Below are 21,698 nucleotides of genomic sequence, written 5' to 3' on the forward strand. Positions count from 1 at the left end.
CAAAGCGCACACCACCTGGTCCTCCTTCGGCCCTGACAACCCGGGGATCCACCCACGGGGCTGGGGATCGGGGCAGCCCCTCACTCTCCCGGGGTGCCCCCAGGAAGGGCTGCAGACACAAGTGATAACTGAGCTTCCCGATGAGCCACAGCCACACCCACACCGCACAGCCAGGACCGCTGGGACGGGACAGCATGGCTCTCGCGATCCCTATGTGACCCACGATCACCGAGAGACACGGCAAACGAGGCCACAGAGACCATCACGGAGCCCGTCGGAGCCGAGAGGCCGCCGGCAGGAGCACCACCCCCACCACGGTAAGGTTCACGGGAGGCCTGGGCGCGGAACGGGCCCCTCGTCCCGTGGCCTCGTGCTTCACCCCACGCACTGGGAATGCAGAGCCACGGAGCACCATCCGGGAGAGGCCAAGCGGGCACTGTGACACCGGCAATGACCCCGCTCCCGTCCCCCGGAGGCTCACACGGCCCTCATCCGATCTGCAGGCCTGTGCCTGCAGCTCGGCGCAGAACAATCGGTTTTATAAAGAAACAAAAGCTACGACACTTCTTTGTTTTATCCGAAAAATGCAAAATTTACACAGGCAACCACAGCGCGGCCGCACGGACACAAGTGTGCTGCTCGGCATCTGTCCTTTGTCAGCCCCCCTCTGCGTCCTCGCCCCGGCCTCTCGGCAGCGTCTCCAGCTCTCTCCCCTCAGGCGCTATCGCTCTCTCGCAGGCAAAGTATGGAAATGACAATTTAAGATAACATATAATGGAGCTAATCTTTCTTCTGAAGATAAGATTTAAAACCCGGAGTCACTGCACATTTGTGGGCTGGTGAATAAATATAAAAATAACCAACGCAATCTCAGAAAGAGTGCCTCTCGCAGCTCCCTCGCTCGTGTGAGCTTCTGAATGATGTCTGCTTCTCACATGAGGCTCATTTATTTCTCCAGAACCTAATTGAGTTTTGCTGTTTCCATATTGTCTGTTTTCAAGGCTGCCTCGGATCCTACATTTGTAAACAAGCAGGCAGAAACCTCCAACCTGACTTAATGAGCTGTGCCCTCCTCCTGCTGCGGCCGCCCCAGCCCGCCCGCCTCTGCACCGCCCGCACGGCCGGATGGGGCCCATGGGGCTCCAGGCTTTAAAGTCGGGCTGGGCTTTGAGGAATGGAAAATTCCCCAATAAAACGAGAGAGGTTTGAGTCTCATCTAGATAGACACGGCTCCAGAAACCTCAAATGGCTTGCTTCCATCCTGCTTGCCATTTCACCCCAAAAAACCCCAATCCTTCCACAGGCCCCTCAAGGGAGACTGCGTGGGCTTGCCCTCTGGCCCCACAGGCCTCACTCCGGCCCTCTTCCCTGCGGGGGGCACAGGTAGGCGTGCCCGGCCCAACGTCCTGTCCATCAGGGCCTCCGTGGAGCCTCCAGAACGTCCAGGCGGGACCACCGTGGCCCCGCCCAGCACAGCCCAGCGCCCTGCTACCCACACGAGGACGGAGGAGCATCCGGGCTGCGCTCAGGGTCTCTGGGGAGCAACCCTCGGGACACCGTCAGAAGAAGGTCGGGGCGCTAGGCTCTAAAGAAGTGTGTTTCTCTGTTCCTTCATCCCCAAGCTGCATGGAGGTCGAGGAACACTTCTTGCCTCTCTCGTGATGAGGTAATTCTACGGGCTGATGCTCTAGATGAAAATCTCTCCTGAAACCAGGCATTTCATCTCTGTGACAGGGATGCCCCATAGACAGCACCAAGAAACAAAACGTGGCCAAGGCTGAGATGATCAAAAATCGGGAACGCCAGGGGTGCCTGGGGGGCTCAGTCGGTTGAGCGTCTGACTCCAGCTCAGGTCATGATCTCACGGCTCAGGAGTCTGAGCCCCGTGTCAGGCTCTCTGCTGTCAGCACAGAGCCCACTTTGGAACCTCTGTCCCCCTCTCTCTGCCCCTCCCCCGCTCACATATGCACGTGCTCTCTCTTAAAAATAAATAAACGTTTAAAAAAATAGGTTTAAAAAAAAAGAAATCAGGAACACCAAACAACTGGTGCCAGGACAGGCTCGGGGGTCAAGAGCAGACCTAGTGGTCGAGGACAGGCTCAGGGGTCAAGGACAGATGCCCAGTAATCAAGGACATATTCCCAGTGGTCAAGGTCAGGTGTCCAGTGGTCAGGGACAGGTGCCCAGTGGTCAAGGACAGAAGTCCAGTGGTCAGGAACAGATGATCATGGTCAAGGGTAGATGCCCGGTGGTCAAGGACAGATGCTCATGGTCAGGGACAGATGTCCAGTGGTCAAGGATAGATGGTCAGTCGTCAAGGACAGATGCTCATGGTCAAGGACAGGTGCTCAGTGGTCAAGGACAGATACAGTCAAGGACAGAGGCTCATGGTCAAGGACAGAGGCTCATGGTCAAGGACAGAGGGTCATAGTCAAGGACAGGTGCTCAGTGGTCAAGGACAGATATGCACGGTCAAGGACAGAGGCTCATGGTCAGATGCTCAGTGAGTAGTCAAGGACAAATGCCCAGGGGTTGAGGGCAGACTCAGTGGTCAGACGTGAAAGATTTTCTCAATTCCTACTGATTATGTGATGCCCACGATACGGCCACGAGGGAGCTGACGCACCAGCTGGGAAAATGAGCATCCACACGGGAGATGGCACAAGGCCAGGCAAAGCTACGGGGCCTCTTACCTATGTTGGCCAGGGTCAGGTGTAGCCAGCCCTTCACCACCGCGTAGACGCCGATGGGCTGGATGCTGCCAAGCCTGGTCACGTCCCCACTCACCACCACGTCCTGTTCATATTCGGTCGCCACGACCTCGAGCTCGTGCGAGACCTGCACGGCCGGCCGCCCCTGGCGAAGGAGATGCTGCAGAGAAAGCGGCAGTCAGAGGGCGGCCAAGGCAGAGCTCACCTGCTGAAAACCTAAGTCCTCTCAGGTTTTCCCGCAAATTCTTTAATAAAGTGCACCCGATTCACCAAGTAAACACCACAGATTCACAAACAGGCCCGGCAGCCACCCTCCTGGAGCCCCCATTCTGTGGGAAGAACGATGGAAAATGAGCAACGGAACAAGGCTGGGGACACGGAGCGGACCCCGTCCCCGGCGAGAGCTTCAGGAAGGAGGTGTAAACCAGGCAGGGAAGGCTGGAGGCACAGCAGGCCCAGAACGCAGAGTACAGGCCCCCACACACAGCCGGGGCTGGGAACATCGCACTTGAGCATGGCTGGAAGACAGGTGGCGGGTGGGAGCAGGGTCACGGGGTGGCTGAGGCCCGACTGTGAGGGTCCACACCAGGACCGGGCTGGCGAGAGCCAGCACCAGGACCTTCCTGACCCGGTTCCCTCTGCCAACCCAGCTCACCCCTCGGTGCTCTGCCTGAGCCCCAGCACCAGTGAGGCCCTCAGGGGGATGGTGGGACCACAGCCACCCCCAGGCCCAGCTGGGCTTCGGAGGCCGTGGTAAAGTCACCTGCCCTCTCAACTAGTGCTTCTCACACACAAACAGGCGCGTGGGACCAGACGAAGTTCCCGGCTTTTGGAATTCTGCGTCTACGGCACCAGGCGTGACCGGCTCTGGGAGCAGAGGTGTCCAAAATGACCCCTCCTTAGTGGGTCTGGCGGCTTCCAGGTGCTTCAGACCCTGCCTGTTTAGCAGCGTGGGTCCACAGAGCCCCACATAACCACACACACGTTCTCCAGGACCCCCCTGGAGAACGGCCAACCACACCCTGCCACACCGGGAAGCAGAAGTGCCAAAACCCAAAACAAAACAAAACAAAAAACAAGAGCTATCGCTTCTCACTCGGAGATTGGAAAGACAGTCTTTAAGCTAACACCCTTAAAGGTGGGTGTATGGGGCCAGCAGGCGCCCTCGTCCTCATCCAGGAGGAGCGGCCCCGCCAGGCTCCCGGGCGGCACACCCGGCTGGCTCTGCAGGCCGAGGCTTTCGCACATGCAGACCTCTGACTCAGAAGCACGCTTCTGGCAAGTTCTCATCTGCGGACAGCCGAGCGTGAGGGCAAGGAGCACGAGTTCCGAGTCAGAACTGCGTGAAAAGCCTGGCGCTGCTCTCGTCGGTGTGACCTGGGGCCTCGGTTTCTCAGCCGGACATGAGGATAACGCAGCGTGAGCTCAGGGCCGGGTGGGGACACAGTCAGTGAAGCACGGGAGCCACTGTCACCATCACCCTAACTACATGGTCGTATTCTCAGGAACTGAAGATGCTGCCTGCACTGTCGCTCGCTCGCTGGCTCGAAGGGACGGTCCCCGCCCCACACCAGCAGCAGGTGAGGGCAGCCACGCCCACGCCTCGCAGAGCACCCCTCCCGCAGGCCCGGCTCCTAACTAGCTCAGCATCTCAGAATCCAGGGGATTCTCTCCTCTCGGCCACATTTCCCATCTCACAACTTTTAAAGACTTCATTTTTAAAAAGTAAAATTTAACCTGAATTTATCCAAGTAAGCGTCAATAATCACAACAGCGTTTGTTTAAGAGGCTATTCCTAGAGGACAAGAGAAAATAACTTCCTCTCCAGGTGACAGCACCCAGGGACACAGGGCTCAGCTGGGGACGAGGTAGGAGCCACAGTGGGGCCCAAATCCACAGGGGCTCCTCTCTGCCCCTCCAGCGCGGCCCCAGTACTGCCATGAGCATTCCTCCCCACATTCGTCCACTCCTCCTTCCTCCTTCCCCATTCCCTCACCCCTCCCTCTTCCCTGCATTCATCTCTCCACTCACCATTCCCTCCTCCCTCCATTCCTCATCCCTCCTCCCTCCGCTCCTTCCTCCCTCCTCCCCTACTCCCTCCTTCCCTCAAGCCTCCTCCTTTCCTCTCTCCTCCCCCAACTCCTCATCCCTCCTCCCATCCTCATTCCTCATCCCTCCTCCCCTCTTCCCCCATTGCTCCCTCCGTTTGCTCATTCTCAGCCACACAGCTCCATGCCTACTGTGGGTCACGACTGTGCTGGAGATGGGGTAACCGTCCCAAGCCCACCCTCCAGGACATCACCAGCCAGTGTGGGAAACACACAGTGGCCACGATGATCCCTTGGGGCCGCACCGGACAATGACCCAGGAAGGCCCAAGGGACCGGAGTGAGGACCGAGTGAGGACCGAGAACATGAGCTGACACCTGTGAGTGCGCGCTGTGGGCGACCCTGTTCCCCTGGGGGCAGAGATGGACACTGAGGCGGGTGGAGGGGGGACGCAGCCCCGTCAGCCCTTAGGAGGAGGAGGGGCAGCATGGCGTCAGGGGAGCCACGCGCATAGCCAGGGGCACCACGGGATGGCAGCCGTGAGCTCGTCGCAGTGAGGGCCACCCAGCAGCAAGGAGTGACTGGGCTGCTGCAGGGGCAGGGCTCACAGTGGGGGGTGGGGGAGGAACCGAGGGCCCCCGAGGCTGAATCTGGAAGGAGGTCAGCTAGTGGGTGACTCTCAGAGCCAGGGGGGCTGCAGCTGTGGAAACGTGTCCTCTCGCACCTCCATGCCACCGCTGGGACGTCGTGTCCTCAGTCCCTGGCCCAGGAGCACAGTGCAACTACGCTGACCCTCTGGGGGCAACTCTGGGGAAGAGCCTTAAATTCACCCACGGACACAGGTCTTAGTATACGAGGAGGAGGGAAAGCTTAGAGACAGAATCAGGTTCCATTACAGTGAGGAAAGCACGACTCGAGTAACCGAGAGCAGGCACCAGGTGATCTTGGCACACTCCACTTGGTGCCCCAGCTCCTACCTCCGGGCTGAAGGGGGGACTCCCGCAGGCCAGGCCGCTGCCCCCGGGGAAGGCGCATCCTCACGTCGAGGGGGCGGGAGGGGACCTCACCAGGGGTCAGTTTTGGGGGGAGCGGACCGATGGCTGAGAAAATAGAACCTGGTGCTGCACAGCTGAGACCCCGTGAAAACCTGCTCCTTGGGGCGGGACAGGATTTGTGAACAAAGAAGTCAGACCCCGGTCCCGCACCGGATGATGACCACCGAGCGGGTGGAGCCTCCCAGAAGGGCCACCCCACCCGGGCCGGGCTCGGCCTGCAGAGCGCAGCCACCTTCATCGGGACGGCTGCAGATCCAACGAGGAGCAAAGAGTCTCCATCCCAGACGTCCACCTGGAGGGCCTGCGCGGCCAGGTAGTGGCTGAACCGACTCTGCTCTCCGGGCCTCAGGAATCCAGGCTCCGCCAGGAACTTGAGCTGAAAGCCAGGAGAGCCTGTGCAAAGAGGCCCCAAATGAGTCCACGGGTAATTAGAGCCATCTATCATCTTCACACTTTGAAGAGATTTCTGCTCTGGTCACGATCACTAATTTCTGCTTCCGTCGTAACTACAGTTTAATAAACACATTAATCAAAAACGTCATAAAATATCCAAATTTACAAAACAAAGAGTCGTGTCCGGAAGTCTGCATTTCTTCCCAATACATACAATGAACTCCTCCCAGAACACGATTTAGGGTTTTCACCGAACCCTCGTGGAACAGTCCCTCCCGAACGGGGACAGGCGTCCCGGTGGGGCTGCGGGGGGAGGCCGTGATTCCGTGTGCAGAGTTTAAGGAGCATCGCAGTCCGTGGTCTGCGTCTGCTGTCAGAGCGGGGCCGGCAGACAGCCGCGGGAGCTCGCGCTGAGGTCGAGCTGAGCACACGGGGCTCGCGAGGCCCAGCCTCCGCCCCAGCACGGGGCCTCCTCGGGGCTGTCCCGGCCACCAGGCTTATTACTGACAAGGGAGCAGACGGCAGCCCAGGCCTTCAGCCTCTCGAAGTGGCAACACCATCCGTTCTACGTCGGCAGAGACAGCGAGCTGCAGCGCCGGGGAACACGCTCACGGAGCCCCTGGTGAGCCCAGTACTAAGTTTCAGGAGGAAGGGCCACGTGTTTACTCAGCAGGGGGAACGGGTTCCAGGGTCCTCTCCCCACCCCAGGGGGGCCCACACAGTAACGCCCCGTCTGCTCTCAGGACCAGGACAGTGCTCCCCGTGGAAGGAGGGAAGCCGGTTGGGACAGGACACAGCACTGGGGGCTGAGAGCAGTTGGGGGCGGAGGGCCTCGCACGGGCCCAAGGGATGCAGAGCCGGGACCAGCTGCCAACGGCCTGGCACCGGCCACAGCGAGGGAGGTCACAGGGGCACCTCCTGGAGCGGGGGAGCAGTTAGGAGTCAGGACAAAGGCTCAGGGAGGGCCGGCCGTGACACGGTGCAGGCCAGTCCCGAGCATCACATCTCCAGTGACCAGACGGAGTCACAGGCTGAATGGAGGCCAAGGACACCCACCACCCTTGCCCCAGTGCCACCAGCCAGCTGAGACATCCAGTGCTCTCTGGACACCCCTCCATAATGGGTGGCTCCTCAGAGGCATGGTGGACACTGGAACAAAGACCTGTGACCAGCCCAGCCCCAGCTCAAGGCACCGATGCCACAGCTCCACCTGCCAGGTGCACCTGCGCTGCGGAGAAGGAGCAGCTCGGGCACCGGCTTCCACGCCGGTCCGGCTTCCGACTCAAAGAGGCAGAATAGATCTGAACCCTGTGGCCCAACTTCCCAAACGACACCCATAGACACCTGGCCCTGGGGGCTCCATGCTCCACCCCAGGGTCCCCCAGGCCCAGACTCCACCCGGGTTCTACTTGCTCGCCAATGTCCCCGCCGGACCCTCGACGCTCCTTCCCACCCTGGCTCCTTCCCAGCCTGCGAGGCTGGCTCCTTCCCCCTCCCCATCGCTACCTCCTATCAGCTGCCAGGTCTTCTTGATGCAACATAATAACTGGGGCCCCCCCACCACACACCAAACACCGAGTGGGGATCACACGGGAGAAGAGGACAAACGGGTCCCAGACTGATGGAGCTCACGGTCTCAGGACAACACACTGAGCCCAGAGCTGATGGTGTGCTGAGCACCTGGAGGAGGCCTGTGGGGCTGTGGGGGCCCTCCTGGTCTGGGCCCGGCCTCAGGGCTCTCATGCGGGAGCCGCCCAGTTCCCCCGCCCCCCGCAGGCTTGGGTCCCTTCACTCTGTCCGGCTCAAACGACCGGCTCCTCGGCGGCCTCCCCTGAGGCCTCCGCTCCCTCTGGTCCATCCCACATCACTGCCACAGCATCCACAAAGGGAGCCCTGTGCCATCTCCACCACCCTCAGAAGTCTGCGATGCTGCTGACCATCTACTTAACCAAGACAGACCCCAGGGGCAGTGGCACCTCCCCAGGGTCCGCTCAGGCTCCCAAGCTTACCTCCCTCTCCGCCCTCACAAACACTGAGCCCCAGGCCCCCACCCCCTCCCCGGGCTCCTTCCTGAGCCTCAGTCCAGCCACCCCCCTGTGTCCAAGTCTGGAGGAGTCTCTTCCTCCGGCTGGACGGTCCTCAGCCTCTGCCCCTCCTTCCTGACTCACCAACACCCCTGCTCCGTGAAGGCATCCACAACTCCCACAGATGACAGGCACGTTCTAAGACTACAGTCTACAATCACCAATGAACATACGGCAGCTAGGAATATCTAGGCACCAAATGACAATGCAAAAATCTAGAGACACGAGGAGAAACAGATAAAAACATAATAATAGTAGAGAACAACTAATCACTTTGTTTTCAAGGCAGGTCAAGTCCACAATAAATAAGGATATGAAAGACCAGACCAGCTAATCCCTGAGGTGGAGCGTGTGCATATATGTACGACACTGCTCCCCAACAACAGAATACATCTTTCGAATGTATTTGGGATGTTAATAAAAGTTAATTATGTGTTAGGCCACAAAGAAAACCTAACTATACTCCATAAGGTAAAAATATTACAAATAATATTCTCTGATAACAATGCAACAAACCAGAAATTGGAAACAACTTTTTTTTTTTTTTGGAAACAACTTTTAAAAACAAATTTACAACTTACTTTTAAATAATTCAATGTCAAAGGGGAAACAAAATTGAAATAGATTTTCTAGAAAAGAATGAAAATTCTACTTATCTGAATCACCAAAACATAATGCAGCAACCAAAGGAAAATTCATAGCCCTGAATACTCTGCATCCATAATGACAGAATTAAAATAAATGAGTTAAATAACTCAAATTAGAAAAACAACAGTAAAGAACACCCACCCCCCCCAAAAAAAAGTGATAAAGGTAAGATTTCATTGGTTTGAAAACAAATAAACAGCAAAACCCACCATGAGGTACACTTCTGAGTCTTTGGAAAGACGGGTAAATAGAAATGAGCAAGTGAGGAAATGTCCCTGTGCCTGGCAAGTCTGCTCCTGCCCCATGAGAGCCGTTCTCTTCATGTTAACCTATGGATTCCCCAGAACCCCTGAAAAGGGTCTAACAAGTTCATTTGGAAAACCAGCCCAGCCAGAATGTACAGAGCGGTGGGGGACGGGGAGGGGTGGGGCTGCTATAAATACAAAGCACAGCCAAGTAGCACCTCTGACCAAATAGCATGCCTGCCTTTCGTGGTCAGATAATCTAATGCAGAGTCTGACAAACCACAGCCCACAGGCCGATCTAGCTGGGAGCTAAGAATGGCTTTCATCTTTTTAAAGAGTTGTGAAAAAAAAGAAAAGAAAAGAAAAGAAAAGAAAAGAAAAGAAAAGAAAAGAAAAGAAAAGAAAAGAAAAGAAAAGAAAAGAAAAGAAAAGAAAAGAAAAGAAAAGAAAAGGAAAAAAAGAAAAGAAAAGAAAAGAAAAGAAAAGAAAAGAAAAGAAAAGAAAAGAAAAGAAAAGAAAAGAAAAGAAAAGAAAAGAAAAGAAAAGAAAAGAAAAGAAAAGAAAAGAAAAGAAAAGGAAAGGAAAGGAAAGGAAAAGAAAAGAAAAGAAAAGAAAAGAAAAGAAAAGAAAAGAAAAGAAAAGAAAAGAAAAGAAAAGAAAAGAAAAGAAAAGAAAAGAAAAGAAAAGAAAGAAAAGAAAAGGAAAAAAAGATTCCAGAGGGAACATATGTAACCCAGAAAGTCTAAAATATTTACTATCTGGTCCTTAACAGAAATCAGTTTGCCAACCTCTGGTCCAATGGAGCAAAATATAAAATCCAGAAATAAACCCACTTAATAAAAAAATGTTGGTACGTGATAGGGGTGGCCCTCAAGTCCCTGAAAAAAAAAAAAGACGTCCTTTTTAATAAACAGCACTGGGTCAAAAGGAGAGACATTTGAAAAAAGATAAAATTGGGTCCCTATCTCCCATCACACAATAGAATAACCTGCAAATAAACCAGAAATCTCATGTGAAATATGAAACCTACAAACCCTCCAAGAAAACGTGTGCTTCTCTCTACGAGCTGGCGAGGAGGACGCCCTCGTATCCAGGACTCGGGAAAACTCAGAAGCAATACAAAGGAAGACTGGCACATTAGACGGGACGAAAACAAAACTTTACTTTGGAAAACCCACCAGAAGCAAAGTAGAGACAAAGCAGGAGAACGTATCTGCAACTGACGTCACAGGCAACAGTTAATCCCCCTAAAAAACAGAGTTCCCAAAACAGAGGACAGAGCGGACAAAAACTCAGGGAGAGAAATGGAAAAAGATAGGAATAGAAGTTTGCAGACAAGGACAAATCTAAAAGACACTCCACTTCACTCGTTGTAACAGAAATGCAAATTAAAACTTCACAAACATCCATCTCACATGATCAGACTGTAAAACTCCCAAAGGTAAACAACCCATTTTGTGGGCAAGGCCCTGAGGAAAGAGGCAGCCCCAGGCACTGCCAGTGAATCACAGGAAGGTCATGGGCTAAGGGGGGGGGGGGGGGGGCAGGGAGCGTGGGTAACCCAGTGGGAGGGGCCAACCCGGTGGGGGGCGGGTGCTGGCACATCTGTAACCTGACAGCTTGCCAACGCACCCTAAACACACAGCGCCAGGCGCAGAGAACACGTTGACCCCAGTTACTAACTGCCACCTTCTCTGAAAGGCAAAGCCCTGGCACCAGCCCGAGTGTCCCTCAGCAGGAGACCAGGCCGAGTGAAGCACAGGGCAGGCGCCCAGAGCAGTTCGATGCGGCGTGGAAACCAGCGCACAGGGGCTCCGTGTGGAGTCAGGTTCGGGGCGTAAGGTGAACTGAAAAAAGCAAGTGAGAAAGAGTGTTATTTGCTATGCTACCTGTTGAACAAAGAAACAAGGAGAAATAGAAATATCGTTGCTTACTTTTTAAAACAAACAAAAACAGAAGGAGAAGCTGGAAACTAAAAGGCTGGTTACCTCTAGGAGGCTGAGTGGGGTGTGGATGGTCTGGAGAGGACAAGGGGTCTATATTTTGAGCCATGTAAATATTCCAACATAAAATTAAAAACAAATGGAAACCAATGAATCTGACTGAATATCAAATTGGTACCAGCTCCCCAGAATCGTCTCCAGGTCTGTCCTCAGCGGGACGTGGCCCAGGAAGGGAGAACGCCAGAAATCTGAGCCCTCCACTCAGTGATTGTGCCCTTAGCATTAACAGTAGCAATGTAATTCTTCTTTTTTTTTAATGTTTATTACTTATTTTTTGAGAGAGAGAGAGAGAAGCAGAGAGAGAGAGAGAAGCAGAGAGAGAGGGAGACACAGAATCCGAAGCAGCTCCAGGCTCCTAGCTGTCAGCACAGAGCCCAACGCAGAGCTCACATTCACGAACCATGAGATCATGACCTGAGCCGAAGTCAGACGCCCAACTGACTGAGCCACCCAGGTGCCCCAGTAGCAATATAATTCTGAAAATACATGATAGAAATTGTAAGGCAAAGTAAGTAAATACATTGTCAGGAAACACGATTCCCAGTATAAAAAGATACAAATAAATTCCTTTGAGGAAAAACTAAATCTCAATGAGGAATACCAGTGTGAGCTCATGCTACAATATACTCTCCAGCTCTACCCAGGGAAAGGCTTAGAAGCAATGCGACCCAGAATCAAAAGCACCCCAGCCCTGGGTCTCTAAGCGTGCCCCACACAGGAGAAGCAGCTGGTCCAGGTCGGAGGCAGAGAAGGCACATGGGGAGCCCAGGACATGGGGCCGTTCCAGAAAGCGAGGCTGCGTCAGGGCTCCTGGCCCACTGGGAGGTCTCCTACCGGCCAAACATAGGGAAGCCTGAGCATCAGAAAGTAGTAACGACTGGGGGTGCCTGGGTGGCTCAGGTGGTTAAGCCTCCAACTTTGGCTCAGGTCATGATCTGAGGGTCTGTGGGTTCAAGCCCCATGTCGGGCTCTGTGCTGACGGCTCAGAGCCTGGAGCCTGCTTCGGATTCTGTGTCTCCCTCTCTCTCTCTGCCCCTCCCCCACTCACATCCTGCCTCTCTCACTCTCAAAAATAAACAACAACAAAAAAAAAAGTAGTAATGATGAATTTAACACACTGAATAAACATCAGAGTGATGTTCTAAAAACAAAACAAGAACACGGACAGGGCATATATCAACTGTGGACTGTCCCTACTGGAGTAGCTGTTACAACTTCTTACTCTGCAAACTGGAAATTCAAGGGAAAGTATCAAGCTTTTGTTCTGTTTTGGAGGATGTATATGTAGTTCACCCTTGGTTGATAAGGAAAAATTTTTTGCTAATAGAAGAATGTCAGTTAATGGAGGGAAAGCAAATGATAAAATCAGAAAAACTACCACTTACAAGATTCCAACTCAAGTTTATTTATTTATTTTTGAGAGAGAGTGAGCAAGTATGCATGAGCAGAGAAGAGGCGGAGAGAGAAAGAGAGTCCCAAGCAGACTCCACGCTGTCAGCGTGGAGCCCAATTTGGGGCTCGATCGCATGAACCATGACATCATGACCTGAGCGGAAACCAAGAGTCGGGACGCTTAACTCAGTGAGCCACCAGGCGCCCCGACAAAATTCCAGTGAAAGACTTGACCCAGGCAAAGCTCCACCAAGGATGTTAGAAGAGTGGGTGAAAGTTGTTGGGTGGATACTCACGTGGAGCCCAAGAATGGCCTGAGAACTCCGTGCTGAGTGCCAAGGGGAGCCACCTCCCTTCCCCCAGAGGCACATGGGGCGGTGCCTCACCCAAGGGACCAAACCAGCACCCTCACCATGAGCCCTGACCTCGACACTGCAGATGGGATGTCACATGAGGCACGTGGAACGTTGGTGCCACATCCAGACCCTGACGGAGCGTGGAAGCCCTGACCCTCCGTGCGCAAGACCTACCGAGGGCCAGGGTCAGTAACAGTGTGCGGAAACCATCACATGCACGCAGAATGAGGGACGTTCTCCAGGACCACTCGCCTGGGCCCTTCAAACAGCCACTGTCGCTGGAAAGAGAAGGCAGGGGACTATTCCAGAGGAAAGGACGTTAAGGAGGTAACCCCCAATACCACACAGGTCCCAGACTGCGTGTCACAGAGAAAAAGCAGCCACAACAAACGTTATGAGGGAAAACGGGGATGGGGCAGTGAGACTCCTGTCCATTCCAGGACAACGGTGGAACCATTTCTCAGTAAAGCCTGACACTGTGTTTAGAGGTGAAGTGTCACCTCCCCTGATACTGGCTTTCAAATGATCGAGGGAAACAGATAAACAGCGAACGCAAGCGTGTCACAGTACACAGACACGGTTTTGGTAGGTGGGGACGTGAGATTGTACGCGGAGAAGGCACAGGACACAGGAGAGCCACCAAGGAAGAGGCAGCACCCAATGGGCCCAGAGCGGGGCTGGCAAACGCCAGCACGAGAGTTCTCCAGACCAGGGGGCTCCCGGCTGATCCAGAGCTCCAGCTCCCGTGCTAAGAAAGTTCCCACTGGCCCAGACATCGGGAGGAACGTGTTAGAGACGCCCAACTCCAGGCCAGAAAGCAAAGGAAATAAGGGAAGAAGGCGTCGCATGTGTGCGGGAGGATAGGACCACAAACGGCCGAGCCCTCCTGAAAAGAACAGGGACAGCAGTCGGCAAGGGAGCTCTGTCCTGAGGAAAGGAGGCAACAAAACACAATTCTCCTCACGAGCTGGAACACTGAGAAACGGGAGCCTGGGGCAGCCACCAGGTCCAGGGCCGTGGGTTCCGGAAACGTCTGTCCGGGAGGCTGCCACGTCTCCCGCTGGATCAAATCTACTCTAATGGATGGGCATTGGGGAAAACTGCTTGGCAAATCGACTAAAGATGACCACGTGTGCCCTAGAGCAGTTTCACTCGTGGGTGCACACCCAACACCAGTGCACGCGCATACATACGCACCCAAAGAAGGCGCAAAAGCCGGAAACGAGTCACATGTCTGTGGGCAACCGAATGGATAAATGGTGTGGAATACTCAGAGGAAGAATTTCCATACGGCCAAGATAAAGGCCGAGCCACCGCTCCACGCGGCAACCTGGATGGACCTCGCGGACACGTCGAGCAGAAGTGAGACTCAGAAGGGCACGCGCCACATGATCCTGCTCCAGTCCAAAACCACAGGTGCGCTGGTCTACAGTGACAGACTCTGAGGGGCGTTCACCCCTGGGGAAGCCAAGGATGGGGGGGCGGGGGAGGCCCAGGTACCGGTCTGCAGTCCTATCGGGGTGGCTGGGCTGGTGGTCCACAGCGGTGTTCACTTTGTGAACACTACAACGTTTATAAACATTAACTCAAAACGGATCACAGACCTAAACTTGAAACGCAAAACTCTGGTACCCGGGAAGACAGGGGACACAAATCCAGGTGACCTTGGGTGTGGTGACAGGTTTTTCGCTCTAATACCAAAGACACAAGGCACCCATGACAGAAATAACTGATAAAATGGACTCCATTCAAATCAAAAACGTCTTCCTTCCCAAAGACACTGGGAGACCACGAACAAGGGGAGCCGCAGGCACAGAGAAAACATCCGCAAAACACACATCTGATGACTGTCTTTTGTGCAAAATAAACACGGAACTCTTAAAACACAACAATAAGAAAACCTAGTCTACAAATACTCAAAAGGAACGGGCAGACACCTCCCCAGAGAGACGGGCACGTGGCAAGTCACTCTTTGCAGACAGGCTCCCCATCGCTCTGCCGTTGGAAACACAAGCCAACCGGCAGCGAGATACCACCGTGTACGTGTGAGAACGGCTAAAACCCACAACACTGACAACGCCAATGCCGAGAGGGTGTGGAGCAGGCCCGCGCTCGTGGCTGGCGGGGACGCAACACGGTGCGGCCACTCGGAAAGACAGTCCTTCAACAGCAAACATACACTTACCTTGCGACCCAGCAAATGTGCTCCCAGGTGTCACCCAAGAGCGCTGAAAATTTATGTCCACACAGAATCTGAGCGAAGATGTCTATAACTGCTTTATTCATAAAGGCAAAAAACTGGAAGCCGTCAACATGCCCTTCGGTAGGGGAACGGAGAAATACACGGTGGTCCCTCCAGACGATGAAACGGGACGCAGTGCTAAAAAGAAATGAGCTACCAAGCCCCAAGAAGTGATGGAGGAATCTTAAATGCATACTACTAAGTGAAAGAAGCCAGTCCGAGAAGGCTACGTCCTATACAATTCCAAGCATACGACACCCTGGAAACGGGAGACCGTGGGGACAGGAGAAAGATCAGTGGTGGGGAGGGGGGAAGGGGGCGGGGAGAGGGAGGGTTGAAGACGTGGAGCACAGGGCATGTGTGAGGGGTGAAGTTATTCTGCACGATACTGTACAGGGATCTAGATGTTCTCTGTTTGTCAAAACCCACAGAATGTACACCACCAGGAGCAAGCCTTCGTGCGAACTCTGAGCTTTAGTTAACAACAAAGCGTCAACACTCGTCCATCGACTGTGACAAACGTCCACACCTGATACGAAAGGCTGCTAACTGGGGAGACTCTGGGAGCAGCGGGTATTTGGGAACTCTGGACGACCAGCTCAGTTCCTCCATAAAACTAAAACTTCTCTAAAAAATAAAACCTATTAATTTTCAAAGGCTGGTGCAACTGAACGCTTTGTTACACACATGTTCTATCTCAACAACAGAAGAAAACATATCCTAAGTGAGGCTCAAGAGAGGCTAGGTGCTAGACTGCAAGGACCCCAAGCTGGGCCACAAGGAAGGACCCCAAGCTGGGCCATGAGGACCCCAAGCTGGGCCGCGAGGAAGGACCCCAAGCTGGAGCTGCTGGAGGGAGCCCAGACCCGCCCAGGCAGGGGCAACATTGGCTAAGTCAGCTGGGTAAGACACAGAAAGGAACTTTTTTTTTTGGACTTGAACTTAAGAATTCTGGACTTTGAATTCTGATTCATAATGACAAATTTTGATTTTGGAGTTTAACTTCTTTGGACCTCAACTTGCAAGGAAATTTCTTTTTTTTTAAGTTTTTTTTAAGTTTTATGTTATTTTGTGGGTGAAACAGCACAAGTACGGGAGGGGCAGAGAGAGAGAAGGAGAGAGACAGAATCCCAAGCAGGCTCTGCACCATCAGAGCAGGGCCCGATGGGGGCTCAAACTCATGAACTGTGAGATAATGACCCGAGCCAAAACCAAAAGTTGGACACTTACCCGACTGAGCCACCCAGGCACCCCAGGAAATTTAATTTTTGAACTAATTTCTCTCTGAGAAATTCATGCGGTAAAGGAGTTTATATTCCAATCAGGCCTTCTGTACGGAATCGCCTAAACACTATCCCTTTAACCTCACCGCAGAACCTCCGGGAGCTGCCCTAGATAACGTGGCCAGATGGGGCTCAAAACAGGAAATGGAAGAGGAGACACGTTCTCGGCAACAGGTGCATGGGAGCCTTGAAATCAGTGCACTATTCTGATCCATCTCAGAGCCTTCTGGGGACATGAGCTCAACTGTCCACCAATGGTCCCGGGAGGATGGGCAAAGAGAAGGCAGTCGGTTCGGGAGAAGTGGTCCCAAGAAGGCTGGGAAACCCAGGTAGCTGAGAGAACAAAACCTGGGAGTGTGGCAAAGGTCCTTTCCTGGCCACGTGCTTCCAAGCAGAGGGACCTTCTGCGCCCACCCTCTGCCCAGTGCAGGCTCCTCCCCAGGCCAAGGACAGCTCATCAGCCGGAGGGTTTGGAGAAGGAGCAGGCCTGAGCTGCACCCCCTTCCCCTCTGTCTTTTCAGACTTGCCTGCAGGGAGAGAGGATGCCAGGGGCCTCAGACAAGCAGGGGGCGAGGGCTCTGCCCTGGGGTCCGCGGCTGGCGGCAGCTGTGCCGCTACCTCTGCCGGCAGCAAAGCCCATCGGACGGAGAGGACCGCCAGCAAGACGCCCGGCTCTCGGACCCACCAACGCCTGCAACAGCCCTGACCCTCTCGACCGATTCTGACCTTGTGACCTCCCCCCACCCCCCGGCCCAGCAACTTGGCTGACCCTGTCTGCTGTTTTCTAAGCATTTGTGCTTATTTTCAAATTTCTCTCCCTCCACTTTTATTGGATTTGTTCTGGTTTTTCCCCAAACTTCATGAGTTGAACAATTAGATCAGCATTTTAAAAAATGCTTTCTTCTTCCCCAATACAAGCATTTAAAGCTGTAAATTTCCCCTGGGGCACCTGGGTGACTCAGTTGGTTAAGCATCCAACTTTGACTCCGATCATGGTCTCACGGTTTGTGAGTTCAAGCCCCACACAAGGCTCTGCACTCTAAACATAGAGCATACTTCAGATCCTCTGTCTCCCTCTCCCTCTGCCCCCCTCTTGCTTGCTCTCTCTCTCGAAAATAAATATAAAAACGTTTAAAAATAAATAAGTAAATGAATAGTCATTTCTATATTTACTTCTTCATTAACCTATGGAATAATTACAAATATATTTTAAAATTAAAAAAACAAAAAACCCGGCAGTTCAGAGCCTTTTTTGGGTGAGGGAATGGTTGATTTCTGATCTGCAGCGTTTCGGTCAGAGAATGCCATACCTTTAGATCGGATACTGAGTCTCCTGGTACAAGGTGATGCCTGCGTGATGGCCTAAAACATACACACATGTCTGTGAATGATCAGTTTCCATAAGTCTCAAAGTATGCTTGAAAAGAACACATATTCTCTAAATATGTCCTGCAGGTTTTGTAAGATCATCTTTTTAGACTGTATTTTACAATTGCCCCCATTATTTTCTGCCTGATATGTCAACTCACTGACACAGGTCGGTCCAATCTTCTGTGACTGCAGGTTTGTCAATTTCTGCATAAAGTCTATCAATTTTTCTTTTATATTTTGAGGCTATGTTTTCTGGAAGTTCAACAGATACAGAATTATTTATTTTCTTAGTGATTATTCCCTCGATTATATTTCATAGGTTTCTTTATCCCTAGCACCGCATTTGCCTTTTGCCTCTTTTGTCTGTGCTAAAACTACCCTCATTGGATTAGCATTTTAACACATCGTTTTCCACCTGCCCTTTCTACTTAAGAGACACAAGGTACCCAGCTCTGCCCCTTACCATGTGACTGACCATCAAGAAAAACAACACTTTTGATCTGTTTTGATCTACTGCAGTCTAAATCCACTGGTTTATAATGATACCAGAAACAAACTTCGGCCCCACTCTCGAAGGATGCTAGGGAACTGGCTAATTATTGTGAAAATTAGTAAATAAAAGGGAAGAACTGAGCATTATTCTGCCTGTCCTACGTGAACTGTACCTCAGAAAGTTTCTCTTCATGGAGGCATTCCAGCTGACAAATGAAGAGGGGTTCCAGAAGCAGAATGCCACCACTTAAACCCTGAGCATAATTATCCGCCCATCAGCAACGGACCTAGTGGCCACCGACACGGCACAGACAGAAGCGACCGGGCCCTATGCAGCTGCCAGAGGTAGTGAATGCAACCCCGGCCCCGGAGAATTCCGGCCCAAAACAAAAACATGCCTCTGGCCACGCACATAGATCTCACTCCCAACGTACAGAAAAAACAGGGACAGAGAGGGACATTCTAAATGTCATCATTGGGAAGCAAAACCCCAGTGCAGACTGAGGGGAGCTCCACGGGACAAGCAACGTGGCTACTTCAACAAACAAATCGGAAGCAGAGACTGGGGACGGCAGGGGGACCGCAGACAGACACGAGAGCGACGCCACTGCAACGTCCAGGGAAACGTACCTGAGAAAACCTTTAAAAATGTTATCATCCTCAAAAAAAAAAAACCAAAAAAAAAACACCCTTCTTCAACCTCAAAATAAAAATGCATGAAGTTACTGGGAAAATTTTAACATCAGCTATTTGATGGCATTATGGGATTATTATTCATTTCAAGCAAGATATACTGAGGTTACAGTGTTCAGAAAGGACTCCTTAGTTTTTAGACACATGTAAGGAAATACTCGCAGATGAGCTCAGACGACGTCTGGGGTTTGCTTCGAAGCGACCCTGGCTCGGGGACCCCTGGGGTGGAGGCCCACCGGCGGACACACTGGTTCCCTACACCGTTCCTTCCAATTCTGCACGTGCTGGAAATGTTTCATCACGCGTCATTTGAAAATAATAGAACTTGCAGACAAGGCTCGGTGCCGGGCTTCTCACGCCCACCAGACGCACGAGCACTTACCAGCATCGGAAGAATCATCTCTGTCGGCAAGAACCAGGAGATGCAGCAGAGAACCGGGGAGCGTCCTGCCCGCCTCGTCCAGCCTGACCAGCTGCAGCCGTGGCGTTGTCACGGGCGGGAAACGGTAGAACTGGAAGGTGAAATACACGGTCTTTGGCCACGGCGCTGCCCGGCTGTCTTGGGACACTCTGAATCCAATAAGAGCCCAAATTAATCGAGCCTCCAGAGCAGAGAACCTGGGCTTTCAACAGCCCAGTGCCACAGGCCACACGCCGCCTCGTCCGCCCACCGGGCGGCTCCACCGGGAACTCGGGGAGCCCGCTGGACAGCAACCCACTTCAGCCCCAGCTGGAGAACCTGCCCACGTAGCCACACGAATACCGAAGAATTGACCAACACGACACATTCAATCACAGAAGACCAGGCAAAAGCAGGTTTGACCGCGTTCAGAAATGGCTGAGTGGGGGTCGTAGTGAGATGAAAATAAAATGAAAATAAAAACAGACAGCGTCCCTTAGTCTGGTAAGATCTCAGCATGGAGGGTTCTCCCAGCTCAGAACCACACAGAGGTGTTTCTTCAACGCAAGGAAAGCGAGAGCCAGAAAGAGGAACACAGAACGTTTAAGAACGTACCTGCTAAAGGCAAGAAACTGCAGTACTATTTCGTTGCCTTGTAGACAATCGGATTCTTCCTTCTGAGGGTTGAATTGCACGGGGTCTGCGGGATTTACAGTCTCGGCTGGTTGCTTATTGGCATCCAGAATCTCAGGAAAGCCGGAGGCCTGCAGGAGCACCATCGAGGCCCGCGAGAGCTTACTTCCAGAGCTGAAACAGAAAGACCCCCGCAGCCGGCCTCCAGGAAAGAGACAGGGAGGGGCAGGACCTGTGGCCCCACTTCTGGGGACAGCCTGTTGTTCAGGGTCCGTCTTCACGGCACAGCACACGCCGGGCCCTCCCACGGCCGCCCCTCACCTCCTGGCCTGGACGCCCGCGACAATCGGGACGTGCACCGGTGTGAAAGGCAGCTCCTGCAAGTGTTCGGCAACAGATGCTCCCAGGACCAAGGACGCCTGGCTCAGCTCGGCTTCCAGGTGACAGATCCTGCCCTCCAAGGGGAGCCCCTGCTGAGCAAAATGTGGGCCCGGGTGAGGCCAGCCAGGATCCCAGCCTATAACAACCAAGGATGCTGGGGTGTGGGGGTTCACGGACGAACCACCTCTGTCGGACTGCCAGCTTCAGCAAATGAAAACACAGGAGGCCCAGTTGCCTTTTAACATCAGGTAAACAATGAATAATCTCGGTATAATGTAAGTACGTCCCGTGAAATATCCACGACTGACTTATACTAAAAAGTCACCGTTTATCTGAAACTCGGGTTTATCTGGGCATCTCGTATTTTGTGTGAGTCGGGAAGCAACGAGAAAGGTAGCATCAATTTTATGAACAGGTACCATGGGAGAGATGTGCTGTCTGAGAAGGTCAATTAACATAAAAACCACATTTATAGAACAGAAAAACAAGCCCTCCTTCAAACCGCAAGACGCACTGGTCCCCAGCCCCCGGCTGGCGCGTGCAGACCTTCCTCTCATCCCATGTCACTGGGGTATTCTAGTCATCCCCTTGTATCCCACCTCCCACGTCCCTCCAGAGTAGAAGGCATGTCTAAATGAAGAGCGTGTCTGGGGACCGGAATACTCTCCTTCGAGCCTGCCTCCCCAGCTTTCCGTTCCAGCTCAAAGGAACACCACAAAACCAGGGAGGACTCTCACACATCTCAGCTGTCAACACTAAGAGATTCGGGCTTTTCATAAACACACGAGCCCCGGACAGACTTTAGACCGAGGCATTTCACGGTCCTGGGCGTGTTCTCAAATAGATAAGGGAACGGCACTACTTTTCCTCAATAGACTCCCAGTATAGCACTGAGGACGCGGCTTACAGGAGTGGCAGCCAGCTTTTGAAATCAGACTTCACGTGCGCTCCCCAAGGTCAGCGGCAGCACAGGCCTGTCTGAGCCCGGAACGCACCAGAATCCAGGACGGCGGGTTCCACTGCTTCTCCTTCAGCTGCTGACAGCGAGGAGAGTGTCCCCGAGTGCTGCAGGCTCGGGTCGGCCTCTATTTCTACCTCTGGCAAAACTGACCTTCTCTTTCAGGCACAGACACCTGAGGGGGGTCTAGCTCTGTCTGGTCAGGTGGAGCAAAAGCCCGATGAAGCCCTGTGGCAGGAAGAGCTCCCACACCTAATGCTCCTTGGTCAGCAGGACGCAACGGCGGCAAATACCGGAAGCAAGAACTGTT

General features: G+C 53.1%; 1 protein-coding gene across 12 annotated transcripts in view; it reads right to left on the reverse strand.

Moving 5' to 3' along the window:
- The window catches only part of NPHP4 (nephrocystin 4), a 109,731-nt gene that overhangs the window by 19,238 nt on the left and 68,795 nt on the right, over positions 1-21,698 (reverse strand). For 10 of the 12 annotated variants that reach the window (XM_045035002.1, XM_045034998.1, XM_045035001.1 and 7 more), the window contains 5 exons: positions 20,371-20,522; positions 20,032-20,223; positions 19,399-19,586; positions 6,047-6,207; positions 2,694-2,871 (listed from right to left, as the gene is read on the reverse strand). In XM_045035002.1, coding sequence (XP_044890937.1) covers positions 2,694-2,871; positions 6,047-6,207; positions 19,399-19,586; positions 20,032-20,223; positions 20,371-20,522 — 871 coding nt within the window. The remainder of the gene's footprint in view (positions 1-2,693; positions 2,872-6,046; positions 6,208-19,398; positions 19,587-20,031; positions 20,224-20,370; positions 20,523-21,698) is intronic. The other 2 variants (XM_019836058.3, XM_045034997.1) reach the window with 1 other exon arrangement.

Source organism: Felis catus, chromosome C1 (genome assembly GCF_018350175.1).
Source record: "Felis catus isolate Fca126 chromosome C1, F.catus_Fca126_mat1.0, whole genome shotgun sequence".
Taxonomy (NCBI): domain Eukaryota; kingdom Metazoa; phylum Chordata; class Mammalia; order Carnivora; family Felidae; genus Felis; species Felis catus.